This window comes from Nicotiana tabacum, chromosome 1 (assembly GCF_000715075.1).
Source record: "Nicotiana tabacum cultivar K326 chromosome 1, ASM71507v2, whole genome shotgun sequence".
Taxonomy (NCBI): domain Eukaryota; kingdom Viridiplantae; phylum Streptophyta; class Magnoliopsida; order Solanales; family Solanaceae; genus Nicotiana; species Nicotiana tabacum.
The window spans coordinates 213,717,619-213,733,180 of NC_134080.1; the positions used below are offsets into that span (position 1 = coordinate 213,717,619).

General features: G+C 35.2%; 1 protein-coding gene and 1 pseudogene across 2 annotated transcripts; one reads left to right on the forward strand and one right to left on the reverse strand.

Moving 5' to 3' along the window:
- Positions 1–1,181: 1,181 nt before the first annotated feature.
- On the forward strand, positions 1,182–9,561 carry LOC107829732 (glucosidase 2 subunit beta). 2 transcript variants are annotated; one of them, XM_016657200.2, is made up of 6 exons: positions 1,183–1,352; positions 1,447–1,560; positions 6,549–6,644; positions 6,901–7,080; positions 7,170–7,305; positions 7,392–9,561. In XM_016657200.2, the coding sequence occupies exons 1-5, from the start codon at positions 1,256–1,258 to the stop codon at positions 7,271–7,273; spliced, it is 591 nt and encodes a 196-aa protein (XP_016512686.1). In that variant the 5' UTR covers positions 1,183–1,255; the 3' UTR covers positions 7,274–7,305; positions 7,392–9,561. The 2 variants fall into 2 exon arrangements, with proteins under 2 accessions (XP_016512685.1, XP_016512686.1); XM_016657199.2 differs by having other exon boundaries at positions 1,182–1,352; positions 7,170–9,561.
- Positions 9,446–10,851, reverse strand: LOC107829731 (putative dolichyl-diphosphooligosaccharide--protein glycosyltransferase subunit 3B; annotated as a pseudogene).
- Positions 10,852–15,562: the final 4,711 nt, after the last annotated feature.

A 15,562-nucleotide genomic window follows, 5' to 3' on the forward strand; every position in this document is an offset into this window, starting at 1 on the left:
TGAACCACATAATACACTATCAGATGACCGAGAAGACGAAACAACATAGTTATAAAATAATAAATGGTGGGCTATTTTATGAAATACAGAAGTTTGGGGCAATTTTTAAAAAATGTAGTATTAAAATTTTGGGCCAAAACCAGGGATTTGAGTTTTGGGTTTTGGAAATTTGCCAAAACGGATAAAATTTATGAACAAATATGTATTTGCCAAAAAAAAAAACTCAAATATATTTTGGCAAAATCTATATGGCCAAACGGGTCCTTAGTCCATCTACTGGGTCCTCCTTTTATATGACGGTGTTTAGATTTCAAAGGTCACACTAGAGGTAGATGTGACAAAAGGGTTAAGAGAATATACTTATCCATTCATATTATTCATTTAAAAATAGGTTGAATAATGAACTTTTTAAAAATGGGTTAAATATGGATAAGAACCATAATATCCACTTTGAAAATGGTTAACCAAATAGATAACCAATGGATAACTAATGTGTTTAACTTTTACATTTGTAAAGCCTCAAATTGGGGGTTCCTTAAGTTTGGAAGACTAAGAATTCTCCCATAAGTGATCATATTCAAGAAGCCATGAATAATATGGATATCCATATTATCCACTGGATAACCCATTTTTATCCGTCTCAAATACGGGTCGGGCCGGAAAATTTATCTGTTTTTTAAATTACCCGTTTTCGACCCGTCCCGCGCCGTTTGCCACCCCTAGATCACACCAATTTTTCTGTGACCGAGATTGTTTTATATTCTTTTTAAATATTTTAAACTATTAATTATCGCGACTTGTAATTTTTTTTACATAGTTTTCAAATATTTAAATTCTATTTTAAAAAACTTAAAAATATTATATCTAAAGTAGTGTTAAAAATTTTGACTTAGGAAATTAATCTGTGACATATAAATTGGAGTTTTTCATATTTTTTAAAAAAATTAAAATTTATTTTTAAAGTAAAAATTGAAAATTTTATTGTCAAATACTAATTTCGAAAAAAAATAAAAATTATTCAAAAAAAAGTAAAAAAATTCTTATGTCCAAGCGGACTCAAAGTTTGCAGAATCTGAGTTTCGACTGTTAATTTTTTTTTTTTTTAAATTTTATTTTTAAACTCAAACTTTTACAAACTTTAACACAAATACCAATTTAGAAACAAAATTGTCGAATGAAGAATTAGAACAACTTTTATGGGTCAATTCAACTGCAAGATAAAACCCAACAGCCCCTCAATTCTTTTCAAACTCCAATGAAGACTACTCCTCTGCTTACAAGTCTTCTCCTAATCAGCTGCTGCTTCTTTCATGTCTCCTCTACTGATTTACCCCTCGGAATCCATCCTCTTGGTTTTCCTCCTCATACTGCTTAAATTCTTTTAAAATTTTTTGAATTAGCTTTAATAAATTCTTGAATTTTAATTACTCCGTTGTTATTTTGCAGATGAGAAGTACTATGGTTCGGAGGTGATAAAATGCAAAGATGGGTCTAATTCCTTCACCAAAGATCGTCTCAACGACGATTTCTGTGATTGCCTCGACGGATCTGATGAGCCCGGTAAGCATTTTTTTTATATATATTTTAATTAAACTATGTGACTTGCCTATAAGGTTAAACTTTAGAGAGATACAACAACAAAAAACCCTTACAAGTGGGGTGTAGGGAGGGTAGTGTGTATGCAGATCTTACCCTACTTTAAGAAGGTATAAATGTTGTTTTCGGTGAACCCTCGGAAACAACACTTTTAGAGAGATAGCACATTCATTTATTTATTTTAGGTTTGGTATATGCTGGAATGAGCTTGTTTTTTTTCCCATGTATACTTACTGATGTGTTACATTCAGACTCAAGCCCTGCAGCTCTGACCATATTGAATTGTGTGAGCCATCTTATCTAAATGTTTAATATGTTGAGGGAGAACACTTTATTTTAGGTTTGTAACATCCACTTGTTCATTACTTGTGTGTGATATAGTACAAGTATGCAAAAAGTTATAGGCAGGAATAGATTCCCGTGTGGATTTGTTTGCATTACCTCCTACGCCGAAGGGTCAAGCTTCATTACTGAAGACTCCATATATCGGAAGGCCTCCAAGCATGCACAAATCACACAGTGGGATGGAGAGCTCGCCGATGTCAATATAAACTGTGTTGGTTGACGGATGCCATAATTCTGAAAAAGGCCCACAAGACGTTTTCATTGAGGTCATATGTGAAGAAAGAAGCAAAAATGGTATCATAACATCTTGATGCGTTCCAAAACTTCCTTATTGTGGCCAATGATATCTTCTGCTCATTTCCAATAACAAGTCGTGTCCCGAACCTCATGGAAGCTAGAATGAGTATAGTTCAAGTGGCAAAACCTTAATCAGAATATTTAATGCTAGCAGATATAACATTCCTCTCATGAGTTGATGATTTCAACAAGAGAAACTGTGTTGATGACCTTGCTCAAGGAAGTTTCAAAAATTTCATTTACCACCTTCAACCATTCAGAAAGGTGAAGGAAAGAGTCATTGGTTTTCTTCACTAGCCGGGAGGCACCGATCATCGGGATGAACCTTCAGTGCGAAAAATTTGCGAGGATTGTGCTTGTCACCAGTGATCTCGAGATATGGATGTAGAACCCCGTGTTCGCTTGATATTACAGTCGTGTGTTAGCTCTCAAAGCTGCAAACAAAGAGGAAGAAAGGAAGAATTAAAATAAAGAATATGCTGCTTAAAAGACAATGCACCAGATTTTATAACCTAATATTAAAAAATTACATGTGTAAATCCAAATAAATTTGGGCTTGATTTGTATAAGTTGTATTTCCTAAAGTTTGCTTTCTAATGGCGCAAGTAGATTGTAATTTGGACGTGTCTTGAAGGAAGTATGCTTTTTTCTCGTCAAGATGCTAAAAGCTGTGAAAGTAATGTCCAAACCTAGAACTGCCTTTGGAAAAGTACATGTGGAAATTCAAAGAGAATTAAGACATGATTCTTATTTATTTCGTAGTTCTCGAAGACTGCTTTCCACGACACAAGTGGCTTGTAATTCGGGCTTGCCTACCATGGAATACGAATTTTTCGTGAAGACGCTCAAGGTTGCAAGAGTCAGAGTGTCCCAAGTCCAGATTAACTTTGAAAAAGTGCTTCCGTAAATCTAGAGAGAATCAGGACTTAGTTTATATATCTCATAGTTCCTTTTTGTATATCTTGTAGTTCCTGAAGTCTGCTTTCCAGCATCGCAGAAAGTTTATAATTCCAATATATTTATAGAAAAATATGATTTTTCAAATGAAGATGCTCAAAATAAAAGGTATCAATGAATTTGAATTCAAAATTTAGTTTCGAAATTTACCCTGAGAAAGTACATGAGGATTCTGATAGTGGCTTTTATATATATGATGCAACACTAAAAGTATAGTTTTTATAGTGCAAATGGCTTGAGTTTAGTTTTGATGATACCTTCAGTTTGCGTGTCTTTACGAGAAAAATCATACTTTTCTTTAGACATATTTGAATTGCAAGTTGTTTGTGCTGTTGGAAAGTAGACATTAGGAACTAGATACATATAAAATTTTGATTCATTCTGGATTTACATAAGTACTTTTTTAGGTCACTTCTAGATTTAGATGTTTCGACCCTCATAGTATTGAGCGTCTTGACGAGAAAACTCATATCTCATTTGGTGGCGCGTCCAAATTACAAGCCTCTTGTGCCGTTAGACAGCAAACTTCAACATCCTTCTAGAAAAAAGAAAGCAGACCACGAGAACTACGAAATATATAAGAATTGGGTCATGATTCTCTCTGCATTTACATAGGTAGTTTCTCAAGTAAGTCCTGTAATTTGATGTTCTAACTCATAATTTTGAGCCTCCTGATGGGAAAATTCATATTATGGTGTAGGCAAGTTTGAATTACAAGCCGCTTGTTCCATTACTAAGCAGACTTCAGCAACTACAACATATGTAAATCAAACCCAACTTCTCTTTGGACTTACATAGGTAATTTTCCGAATCCCAATGCTATAATTTGGAGCACTGCCTTTTAGGTAGCATGTTCTTTATTTTTTATTCTTCTTTCTTTCTATTTGTTTGCAACTTTATAGTTATGGCACAAATTTGAAATCAAGCGTACACGATGCACTTTAAGGATCACGAGATTTCCTCTCCCTAGTGAGGAAAACTTTTGACCTCTTTGTTTCACCTTTTTGAATGATTGATGAAGGACACAAACAATGTTCCTGAAACTTTCTCAAGCAAGGCTACACAAAGATTCTCGTGTTCAATTCATCAACTCATGACATGAAAGTTGTATCTGCTAGCACCAAACATTTCAATGAAGGTTTTGTCATTTGGAGCTATCCTCATTTCGGCGAGGTTCGATATACAACTTGTTATTGTGAATGGAGAGAAGACGTCCTTAGTTGTGTCAAGGAGGTTTTGGAACATATCAAGGTGAATGATGACATTTTTGCTTCTTTCTTCACATATGACCTCATTGAGAACGTTGCGGGTTTTTTCTGAGCTTTGGCATCATTAACACCGCTTGTATGGGCATCGACGAGCTCTTCAACTTACTGTGAAATTTGCGCATACTTTTGAAGTCTTTCCTTTACATGGAGTTTTCTACACGAAGTTGTCCTTCGATGGAGGTGTTGATGCAAACAAATCAACATGGAAAGCTGTTTCTGTTCATGGAGTCTTGCAATAAGTGCATAACATGTTTGAGTAACATTCTCTTTTGAATAAATTGTATGAAGTTGATGTCTTATTTCTTAAAATGTATGTTTCAACTTTTTATACACCATGACTACTACAGGTTTTGGTTTTTGTTTAACACATTTTACAAATTCAAAGTGTTTCTTCTTCTTAAGATAATGTATGTTTCAACTTTTTTTACACCGTGCTAAATTTAACTACTGCAGTTTTTGGTTTTTGTTCAACACATTTTACAAATTCAAAGTGTCTCTTCTGTTTTTAATCTTAAAGCTAGAAAATTTTGAACTGATGTGCTGGGGAAACTGTTGTATTATTTTGAGTATGTTGCATCATCATATATCATGATAAATCTCACGTGCAATAGAGAAATATATCTAACCAAAAAGGAATTTATTGGTAACTAATATACTTAAAAGGAAAAACTTAGTGATGCTATGAACTGGCAGCTGTGCTACGAGTAGCTGCCTAATATTTTCTTTCAGTCTCCCTGTACCAGAGGAAGGAAGTATCATATTGATAAATGTGGACGTAGTATCACTTGGTGCAAATAATTTTCTGACATCCAATGGATAAATGATAATGAAGAAGATCTGTGTATTCCTAAATCATAGGCACCTCTGATCACAGTTGGTACTAAAACAAATGTCATTTTTCTGCCGTTTCTTCCATTTAATTTTAATATTATTTTGCTTGTAAGAGGTAAACCGGTGGCATAACATCAACAATTGATGTCATCTACCAAAAATGCCAACAAGGCTAGTCTTAAAATGAAAAAGGGATATGTTGAATATGCCATTTTCCTTATATAGATTAGCCTAAAATTGTTTTGCTACGTAGTCGATGAATCTACGAATATATCTTGGCAGATATAAGACATGATTAGTTTTGCTTGGCATCTAGGAAGAAAGCTCCAGTAGTGACTCCAAAATGTTGGATTAGACTAGCTCCATTAGATATGATGGGTGAAAGTGCTTTTGAACAGTTGGATAGGGGTGTTCATAAAAACCCGAAAAACCGAACCAAACCGAAAACCAAATCAAACCGATACTTTTTGGTTTGGTTTGGTTTTGAATTTAAAAAACCGATCAAATTTGGTTTGGTTTTGGTTTTAATCAGGAAAAAACCAGAAAAAAACCGAACCAAACCGACTATAGGAGTAGCTATTTCTAATTTATTATTACACCTATATATATATATATATTGTTATACAAAGTTTCAAAAAATTTATGGTAAATATTAATAGTTTGCACTTTTAATATAGTTCTTTACCTTTACAATCTAGTTTGATTGGTAGTTTTCTTTTGCTTAGTGTAAGAATCCATTCCGTGTTAAAAATAACATATTTTTAATTGAGTCCTTAAATTATTCATCACTATTTGATTCAATTATCATCAATATATTTTGGTAAATAATAGATTTCTCAAAAGGCAATTGATTTGATAGTGTTACATTAAAAATGTGGTCGCCGGAATATATGTTTGGTAGTGTATGTCTTATATTTAAGAAAAAACCGAAAAACCGACAAAACCCGACATAAACCGAATCGAGAAAAAACTGACTTAATTGGTTTGGTTCTAATATTTGAAAACCGACTTACTTGGTTTGGTTTCTTTTTAGGGAAAAATTGATCCAAACCGAACCATGAACACCCTTACAGTTGGATGCACTACATATAAACTTGTGTGTTTCTCATGATTCACTCTTTTCTCTTTTATTTGTATATTTTCTGTTGCTTTTTCCCATCTCCTTTGATGGTTTTGTGGTTTTTAACCAATAAAATATTGACATATATTTTGTTTGAGTACTCCTGTCAACTAAATCGCTCTCTCCTTTGATAGGAACAGCTGCCTGTCCAGCTGGAAAATTTTATTGCAGAAATGTGGGCAGTACACCTAAATTCCTGTTCTCTTCTCGCGTGAATGATAATATTTGTGGTAAGCACTCCTTGTTAAGCTAGTATGGGTTTGTTACAAAACGATTTTATATAATTAATTTTGCTTCCATTTATGTGTTGTTACAAAGTTTAGCCTCTTATCTGAGGCTTGTTTGTTTCTATGATACACGGATTCATTTATGTGTACGTATTGAATGGGGCTGTATGCAAGCTTTTTGGCTGCAGCATTTATTGATTTGTTAATCTCTATCTACCCTGTGGTTGGGTTCATGCTTGCTGATTCAAGATACTTTCAGATTGTTGTGACGGAAGTGATGAGTATGATAGTACTGTCAATTGCCCCAATACTTGCGTAATGGGTGGGGATTTTTCTTATCAAACAAGAAGTTATGGTTCAAGAAGAAAACATCTCGATCTAATTGGTGGAAAAAATGCTAATGGGGTCAATATGGATGACTCGGCTCAGCGACTGCAAGGTAATTCTATTTTTCCCCTTTTTCTGTAACCTTTGGCATGAACTTTGAACCATCTCATGTAGCAACTATTTGATGTTTGTTCATTGCAGGTCTGAAGATACTGGTACTTGTACAGGTGGTCGTTATCATTATTTTTCTGGTTTTCCGGAAATTATATCGGCAATCAAGGTCTAAAAGAAGACATTTGCGTTGAGAATTGATCCCAAGATTACTATTATTATCACAGTATGTTCTCAGGAAGTTTCTCTCTGGTTCTCTCTATCTTTCGTTGTCTCCCAACCATGATTATTTGACCTAACTTCGGAGTGCAGTTGTGTTCCGTAGGCATAATTGTATGTCTAAGAGATGGCTGCAAACTGAAGGTCCAACTTGCTGATTGTTGACGTTCTTCTTTAATGATTCTTACATACATCTATCCGGAGACGGGATTGTGACAACAAACTATTAAAGCCCTGCACCAGTTCTTGAAGTATCATTTTATTAGGCGCTCCTATGAACTTTTGACTTTCTTGGTTGTTCAAATTGACAAGTAAGTTGCATACTGTAGTGGATCTCTACAAAGTCTTTGCATTGTCCGATCAACCAGCGGCGAGTTAATGTATGTTATGGTTTCAGTTAATTGATGCTTTAAACATTAAGAAGCTTTTAAGTTGCTATCAACCATCACCGGTTGTTATATATATATGCTTCCATGTTTTCCCCGAATTTCATCAGTTCCAGGCTCAAGTGCCTGATCATCCATCTTCATTCCAAACAAAGGCGAACATCTCCATTGAGTGACTGTAACTGCTATGGTTTACAGTCAATAGTTCTTAACCAATCTTGTAGTTCTATATATGTTGCTATGACTAGTTTAAATAATATGTTCTTAGATTGTTATTGCCTTGTTAAGTAGTTTTACTTTTCTTGTGTTGTTCTTATAATTTCTTTTCAGGAACTTTTCATGTTTTTGACTAATTATTTTGACGATTCCGTTGTTTAAGGGTCTCCCATTATCCCGAAGGGGAGATATCTCTTTTCGATCGCTTCAGTGAACTCTACCCGACCCTGCTATTCAGATTCGAAGAGTCCTCCTGAATATATTTCCATGGAGGTTACTGTTATTGTTATTCTGCATCTTTTCATTTTATTTTCCAATTTTTCTATGACTATTATCTCTCTTCGTGTACTTCTTTTTCCTTTCTGATGTATTTAATTTCAGTTATTCAAAATTGTCCCGGGACAAAGATACAAAAGTACACTAAAAGCCAGGCAGGTCGTTGCGATGCAAAAAAGATTATCAAAGACCTGCTGATAGAGAAAATTATTAAGAAGGCATGTATTCGTCAGATTTGTTTTACATAAAGCCAGTTCAGGTCGCAATTGATTTCACGGGCTTTTAACATTTGTATTTAAAAGCGACATCTAATTAAAAGGCACGTGAAATCAACTGCGACCTGGACTGGTTTATGTAAGACAGATCTGACGTATACATACCTTCTTCGCATCCCTACGACCTCTCTGGCATTTAGTGTACTTTTGTGTCTTTGTCCCGGGGCAGTTTTGAATAACTGAAATTAAATACATCAGAAAGGAAAAAAAGTACACGGAGAGAGATAATAGCCATAGAAAAGTTGGAAAATAAAATGAAAAGATGCAGAATGATAGTAAGAGTAAGTAACCTCCACGGGAATATATTCCGGAGGACTCTTTCGAATCTGAATAGCAGGCAAATTTGGGTATTTGATTTGAGTCGGCTAGAGTTCACTGTAGCGATCGAAAAGAGATATCTTCCTTCGGGATAATAGGAGACCCTTAGACAATAGAATCGTCAAAATAATTAGTCGAAAAACATGAAAAGTTTCTGAAAAAAAATTGTAAGAACACAAGAATAGTAAAACTACTTAACAAGACAATAACAATCTAAAAACATATTCTTTTAAACCAGTCATAGCAACATGAACTACAAGAATACATCATATATATATATATATATATATATATTGGTTGATGGCAACTTAAAAGCTTCTTAATGGTTAAAGTATCAATTAATTTGAAACCATAACATATATTAACTCTGCCGCTGGTTGATCCGACGATGCAAAGACTTTGTAGATTAAAACTATGTTTGTGGTCAATCGAGCCTTGATATGTGGCTCAGATGCTCGTGCATACATAAAGCTCTAGTTGGTACTTGTTCTCTTTCATGTGTTCTTAAATCTTGATGGCTTGGTTGCTCGTCTGACTTCATCATTCCTTAACATCCTGTTTATATGTTAATTCGGAGAGGAGCTCAACACTCTTTGGTTGCACAAATGAAGGGAGATAGTATCACAGGAATGTGCTAGGCAGGCATTTATGTACTGGAGATGGGGGTTTAATTTGCAAACAGTATGTTTGATAGTATCACTCTACTTTAAATATAGGACTCCGTTATTTTACATTTCTGTAATTGTTAACATTATTGAGTTAGAGAAGAAATGAATCCCTGTTACCTCTTTACTTCTAAACGATTTAGTCAAATTTTCTGTCGACAGGTCGTAGGTTTGAATCCTACTTGGAGAGCCTACTGATTGTCGATTTTTGAATTCAGAATAAAGGTGCTCACTTTGTCCGTTAAGAGTAGGTAATCTATTCCCTGTTTTTGGTACACTACTTAGTATTAAGTCAACTCAGCTAATGTGTAGCAACTAGTATAAGCTGGTACAATATTCTTACATACGGTATGTGTAAGCAGGAAGACCAGACCCAGTCTTCCAATTATACAGGTAAATCACCTTCTTTACCGCCCAGAATGAAACAAAGATAGCTAAAAGCATCACCAACCTCTGGATATTCCTACTCTTCACATGGACAGGAACATGAGTGATAAAGGCCAACAACAACCTGAAAATCGTGTACAAGAACCCAACTGTAACCCCCTCGGCCCCTAACTGCATCCCATTTCCGTCATAAAAGAAAACCAACTTTTTAGGATCATCTCTATCCACCATAGCAATAGGTATTTTATTGATTACGTTGTACATTGTCCCTGAAGCACTGAAGAAGTACACGAAAACTGACCCCGCCATCCATATATGCTTTTTATGCAAAAGGGTGTTTCCAGCAACAATCTTTCTCACTAGAAATGGAGTCAAGATTAGCCCCAAAGTGATGATAATTATCTTCAGTTTTTTGGAAATGAAACCTGGCTGATGTATGGGACCAACAGTGAGCTTAGTTTTAGCCTCGATAAATTCTGCCATCGATTCAGCATGCCCAGAGAAATCCGAGGACTTCATTCGAATAGAATCCCTTTTGAAATCTGTAGCTAAAAAGGGGACTAAACATATATAGGGAAGAGACCTGACTCGAAATAGAGCAAAAGAAGCTTGTGATTCTTGAAACTCAATGTCAAAGAAAAACAACTTGATGTTATGTGGATTGTTTGTGTGGAATGAGGAGGAGAGAAGCAAGAACTCATTTTTAATAGTTGGAAGTGAAATCTCTGGCTCTGAATGTAGCTTCTGTGAATCGAAGAATACCTAGGGATAGGTATCGATAAAATTCGTCTAAGTAGTTTGTTAGAAAGGTGAATAACACCAGTGGAAGATTTAGAACGAAGGATGATCAATTCAGAAACTAAATCTTCTGAAGTTAGGGAATGATTTTCGGGTACGAGGAGTAAAAGGAAAGTGAAGAACAAAATGTATGAGATAGCCATTGTAACTGTGTTAATTCTGAATGTTCTGTTTCATACCATCACCAGAACTTTTGTACTGCTGATTGCTAAAGATTTTGCCCATACTTAGACTCCACATGGTGTGTTCCTAACAAAAGTTGTCTATTTTAGTATTAAGAATTCAATATTTAGCATTTAATCCTGGATTTACTACTACCTATTAATTATATTAAAAAATGGTCCTATTTATCTGGACTTTTTGCAGCTGAAATCTCCATCTACACCTAAATTATGATGTTAATGACAGTCTTTGCACTATTGAAGTTTACGTGAGGCTGAAGAATCTTTTAAATGCAGATTATGTCTCCTTGAAAAGCTAATAAATAGATTGTTTTTGTTTAAATTCCTAGCCGATGTCCGGTAGCCTATTTGAGTTCTGACTAATCTAGATTTGCACTTCTAAGTACCACTTTGGGGGTAAAGCGCTTCTTACCAACGACGGTTCTGTATTCGAGGCCCGAATCCCAAACCACTGATTAAGGATGAATGATTATTTACTACACCGTGATAGTCTTTGGTTGTTAGTTATAATAAATAGATAGAAAAGCTAGGTTACCCTCTTAAAAGTAAATGCTTCTTTGGTAGAAGAGAAAACAAATCTTAGTAGATAGATTTTATGGTTTAAATTCCTACCCAATGTCTGATAGCCTATTTGGGTTCTGGCTAATTTAGATTCGCACTTCGAAGAATCATTTTGGGGTAAAGCGCTTCCTATCAAAGACTAATTCGTATTCAGAGCTCGTATCTGAACCTCTAATTAAGGATGAAAGAGTATTTAAATAATCTTTGGTGGTTAGTTAATAATTAGATAGAAAAGCTAGGTTACTCTCTTAAAAGTAAATGCTTCTTTGTATTTCCTTTGGTCCATTTCATTCCTTTCGATTCAAGGCAAAGTAGACAGAAAGATGAACTATAATCCTTTTAATATTAGACCAGCCACCATAAAATTATTAAAGGATATTGAAAGGAGTTTGATAAATTTTTTGATAAATTTTTGGGAAACTATATTATGTAAACAAATATTGGGAGTGAAGCTATGATAGATGGATCAACTCGTGACACTATACTTGAAACCAAGCTGAACGTAGCTCGGCGTTGAGCTTGACGATGTCGTCTAATCACATATCTAATGTACATATCGAGAATAGTAATGAGGAGAACAGCTATGAATAGTGAAATTATGGCATTGAGCAAAATTTTGCTGTTGATATCATATTTGTTTTTGCGATTATCATCTTCATCGAAGCCCTTATTGTGGCTATCGAGTTTTGAGCAGATTAGATTCATTCGACGATCTTTTTGAAGAAGAAGGGGTTGGTTTTTTATGTTCAAGACTTAGGTTTTTTAATACAAGTACAGGTTTTTTTCTTATGTGTAACACCCCGTAAAAATTCGGCTTAGGTATGAATGAGTTAAAGGAGTAGTAAGGATATATTTTGAACATGTGAAGTCCCGTTGGGATGATTATGGGTGAAAATAGTTGTTTCAAAATCAAGATGGAAAGTGAGGTGCATAAGATTTGGCAAAATCGACCAAGTTTGCAGAAAGTCTGTCTTCCAGCAGGTTTTAGTGAAATGTGTAAGAAATCTGAAAAAACTCAAAGTATGAAAGTTGTAGGCCTTTGAAATAGCTTTCCAACGATATATTATGGAGCCCAAACGGAGCTCTGTACAAAATGTTATGCCCATTTTACAGAATGATATGCAACCACCGCGGTCCTGCCGCGTTTTACCGCGACCGCGGTGGCGAGGCAGTGTTCAAGCGATTTACCGCGGTCGGGACCGTGGCCTCGCCAACCGGGACGCGGTGGACGACTTGGGAAGTTATTTTTTTAGCCCTATTTTGTCCCCCACAGCCCCAAAACATAAAAACTTGCTCTACAAAGGAAAACTCTCAAAAACCTAACTCCTCAAGGGTCCCTCCACCATTCAAGGTAAGTTCTAATGGTGATTCTAAGTTAATTTTAATTTCTCAACATCTTATTAACATGGGTAAACCCTCCATATCATTAGATATTCGATTTGGGACACCATTGTTGAGAGAAGAAACCCTAGAACTCGAATTCAAGAAGATTGAAAGTCAAAAAAGTAATATCTTCACCCTCTAGTTGATTCTATCATTGAATTAATGATTATAGACTCTATTTCATGAGATATGAGTTGATGTGTTTGATAGAAAAACATGAACGGTGATAGATTTGGGTTGTTGATAGGTTATTATTGGTTATGGGTGTTGATTACCTTATAGGTGATAAAGAATAATGTTGTTTATAACCATTTGAGACTTTAGAATTTATCTAAGAGCAAGAGAATGGGTTATTGGGTGTAGAAACACCATTAATAAGGGCAATGAAGCTTTATGCCACCGAGTGTTTGATAAAATGCCTAAGTGACCTAAACATGACTATTGTTGCTAATTTGGAATCCCTTTGACTTGTATTGATATAGATTAAAGTTGAAAGGGTTGGCGAATGTTGTATTATGCTCAAGAGCAGGAAGTTAAGGTATGTGAGGCTAACTCTCTATGTTTGGGAATATTAATGATTCTCCCTACACTACGTTTCTTTTACGATGCATCAATTGCCTCAGAAATATAATTAAGCCTACTTCCTTGAATAGTTGTAGAACTTCTATTCTCTTGCTTCATAATTCGTTCATGACTTTCATTCTGAACGTTGTGAGCTCAGTGCGTATTCAATATAGACTTGGCTTTGATGCCCCCGAGTCTTAGTATAGATTACTCAGTATGCCATAAACAGTTGAAGTTTCAGTATTCATAATCAGTTCAAGAATACATGTCTTAGTCTAGTCCTATTTAGTATTCCAGTATTATGTAACTTAGTGTGATCCAGTATTCCAGTATTATGTAACTCAATGTGATTCAGTATTTCACTATCATATATTGCAGTATGATTCTCAATTCCTGATTTTATATCCCTGAATGTTGAATACTTGTATTTGGGCATGAGGCCGCAGTTTATGTTTTATGAATCTTTGGGGCTGAGGCCGCAGTTTATGCTTTATGCATTTTGGACCTGAGGTCACAGTTATGTATACGTATACTTAGGCCCGAGGCTGCAGCTTGTGCACATATATATATTGGGCCTGAAACCGCAGTTTAATATTCAGATAAACAGGTTGTTCATCATTCAGAAGAGGGAGTATTCATATCCTTACTTCCTTTCAGTTCAATTATTAGTTACTGTTCAGTTATCAGCTATCATATCAGTTATCAGTTATCAGTTCAGTTACCAGTTATCAGTTCAGTTATCAATTATCAGTTATCATTTCAGTTTCAATTTGAATAGTTATCATTTCAGTTATCAATTATAAATTCTCAGTTATCAACTTAGTTTCAGTTTCAACATTTATAATTCTTTCTTTCAGTTGCTTTACATAATAGTACAATTCAAATGTACTTACGTCTCTTTTGCCCGGGGCCTGCATCTCACAATGAAGGTAATGATTTACAGGTTGATGATTCCGAGCGCTAGGATTCTCGTACCAGCTATTTGGTGATCCCCAGTTCTTTCGGGGCATTATCATTACTATAGCCTTCAGTATTTTCAGACAGTCAGTGTTTACAGTACTTTATTAAAGGCTTCATAGACTAGAGTAACAGTTAGACAGAGTCTCAGACTTTTCATACTAATTATGTTGGCTACAAATATGTTTCAGAATTGTATTAATATTTCCGCACTTTAATTTATATCATCCATACTTTCAGTATATCAACATGTGTTAGTTTATCTTCTGCATTCAGTATGTTACGATACCACATGATGATTCAACCAGCCAGTTGGTTCGCTCGGTCACTTGTAGTCAGGCATCGAGTGTCGTGTTACGTCCAGGCCCAAGTTCGGATCGTGACAAAACTTAGTATCAGAGCACTAGGTTCAAGAGTCCTAGGGAGTCTATGAAGCCGTGTCTAGTGGAGTTTCCTTTATATGTGTGTGCCGGTCACTCATATAAACGGTTAACTACCAAGACATCCAGGATTGTCTCATTTCTTTCTACTCTAGATCGTGCCATGAAGCTTAGAGTAATAGTTAACCTTCTCTTCCTATCAAATTTCAAACGTATTGAATGCCCAAGCGACACGCAGGAGGAACTTATGGTCCTAGAGAGGATAATTGCCCATTGGGTATAATTATGGAGTACAGGTTGGTAAATATGAGACTTGAGAGGATGTTAAAAGTGAGATGCAATGGATAGTAGCACAGATTAAAGCATAATTTTATGAGAAAGTACAAAAGCAGTTATGATGTCATATGGTTATTAGTTTACCTCAGTTACCAGTTATATAGTCTTTCAGTTAGCAAGTTTTTGGTTATTCAGTACTCCGGTATTCAGTTATATGTTTACCAAATATTTAATTTTCAGTGTATCAAAATTTCAGGTGACTTGTGAGTATACAATGATACATATGGGTTCTCAAAGAAAATGTAAGTAATAGTGATTATAGCGAAACCTTTGCATACTTTAGGTCTGGATTAAGACCAAGGCTCACCGGATGGTGCAAGAAGTGATTTATCAGATGATGGTATACTTTGAAGGATAAGTTTGTGCATGGTAGTGTATTCGTATGTGTTTTACCTGAGAGAACAATTTCTTTTAATTCTTGCAAATGGAGCCACATGTGGGATGATGACAGTTCAGATGTTAGACCCTATCATTGGTCACTATAGTTTTGGACAGAAAAGAGTCTAAGGGTAAAATACCTAGGAGTCAGAAACGTTTGTTATTACCAAAGATATGATTTCGTACAACTCATGCAAATGAC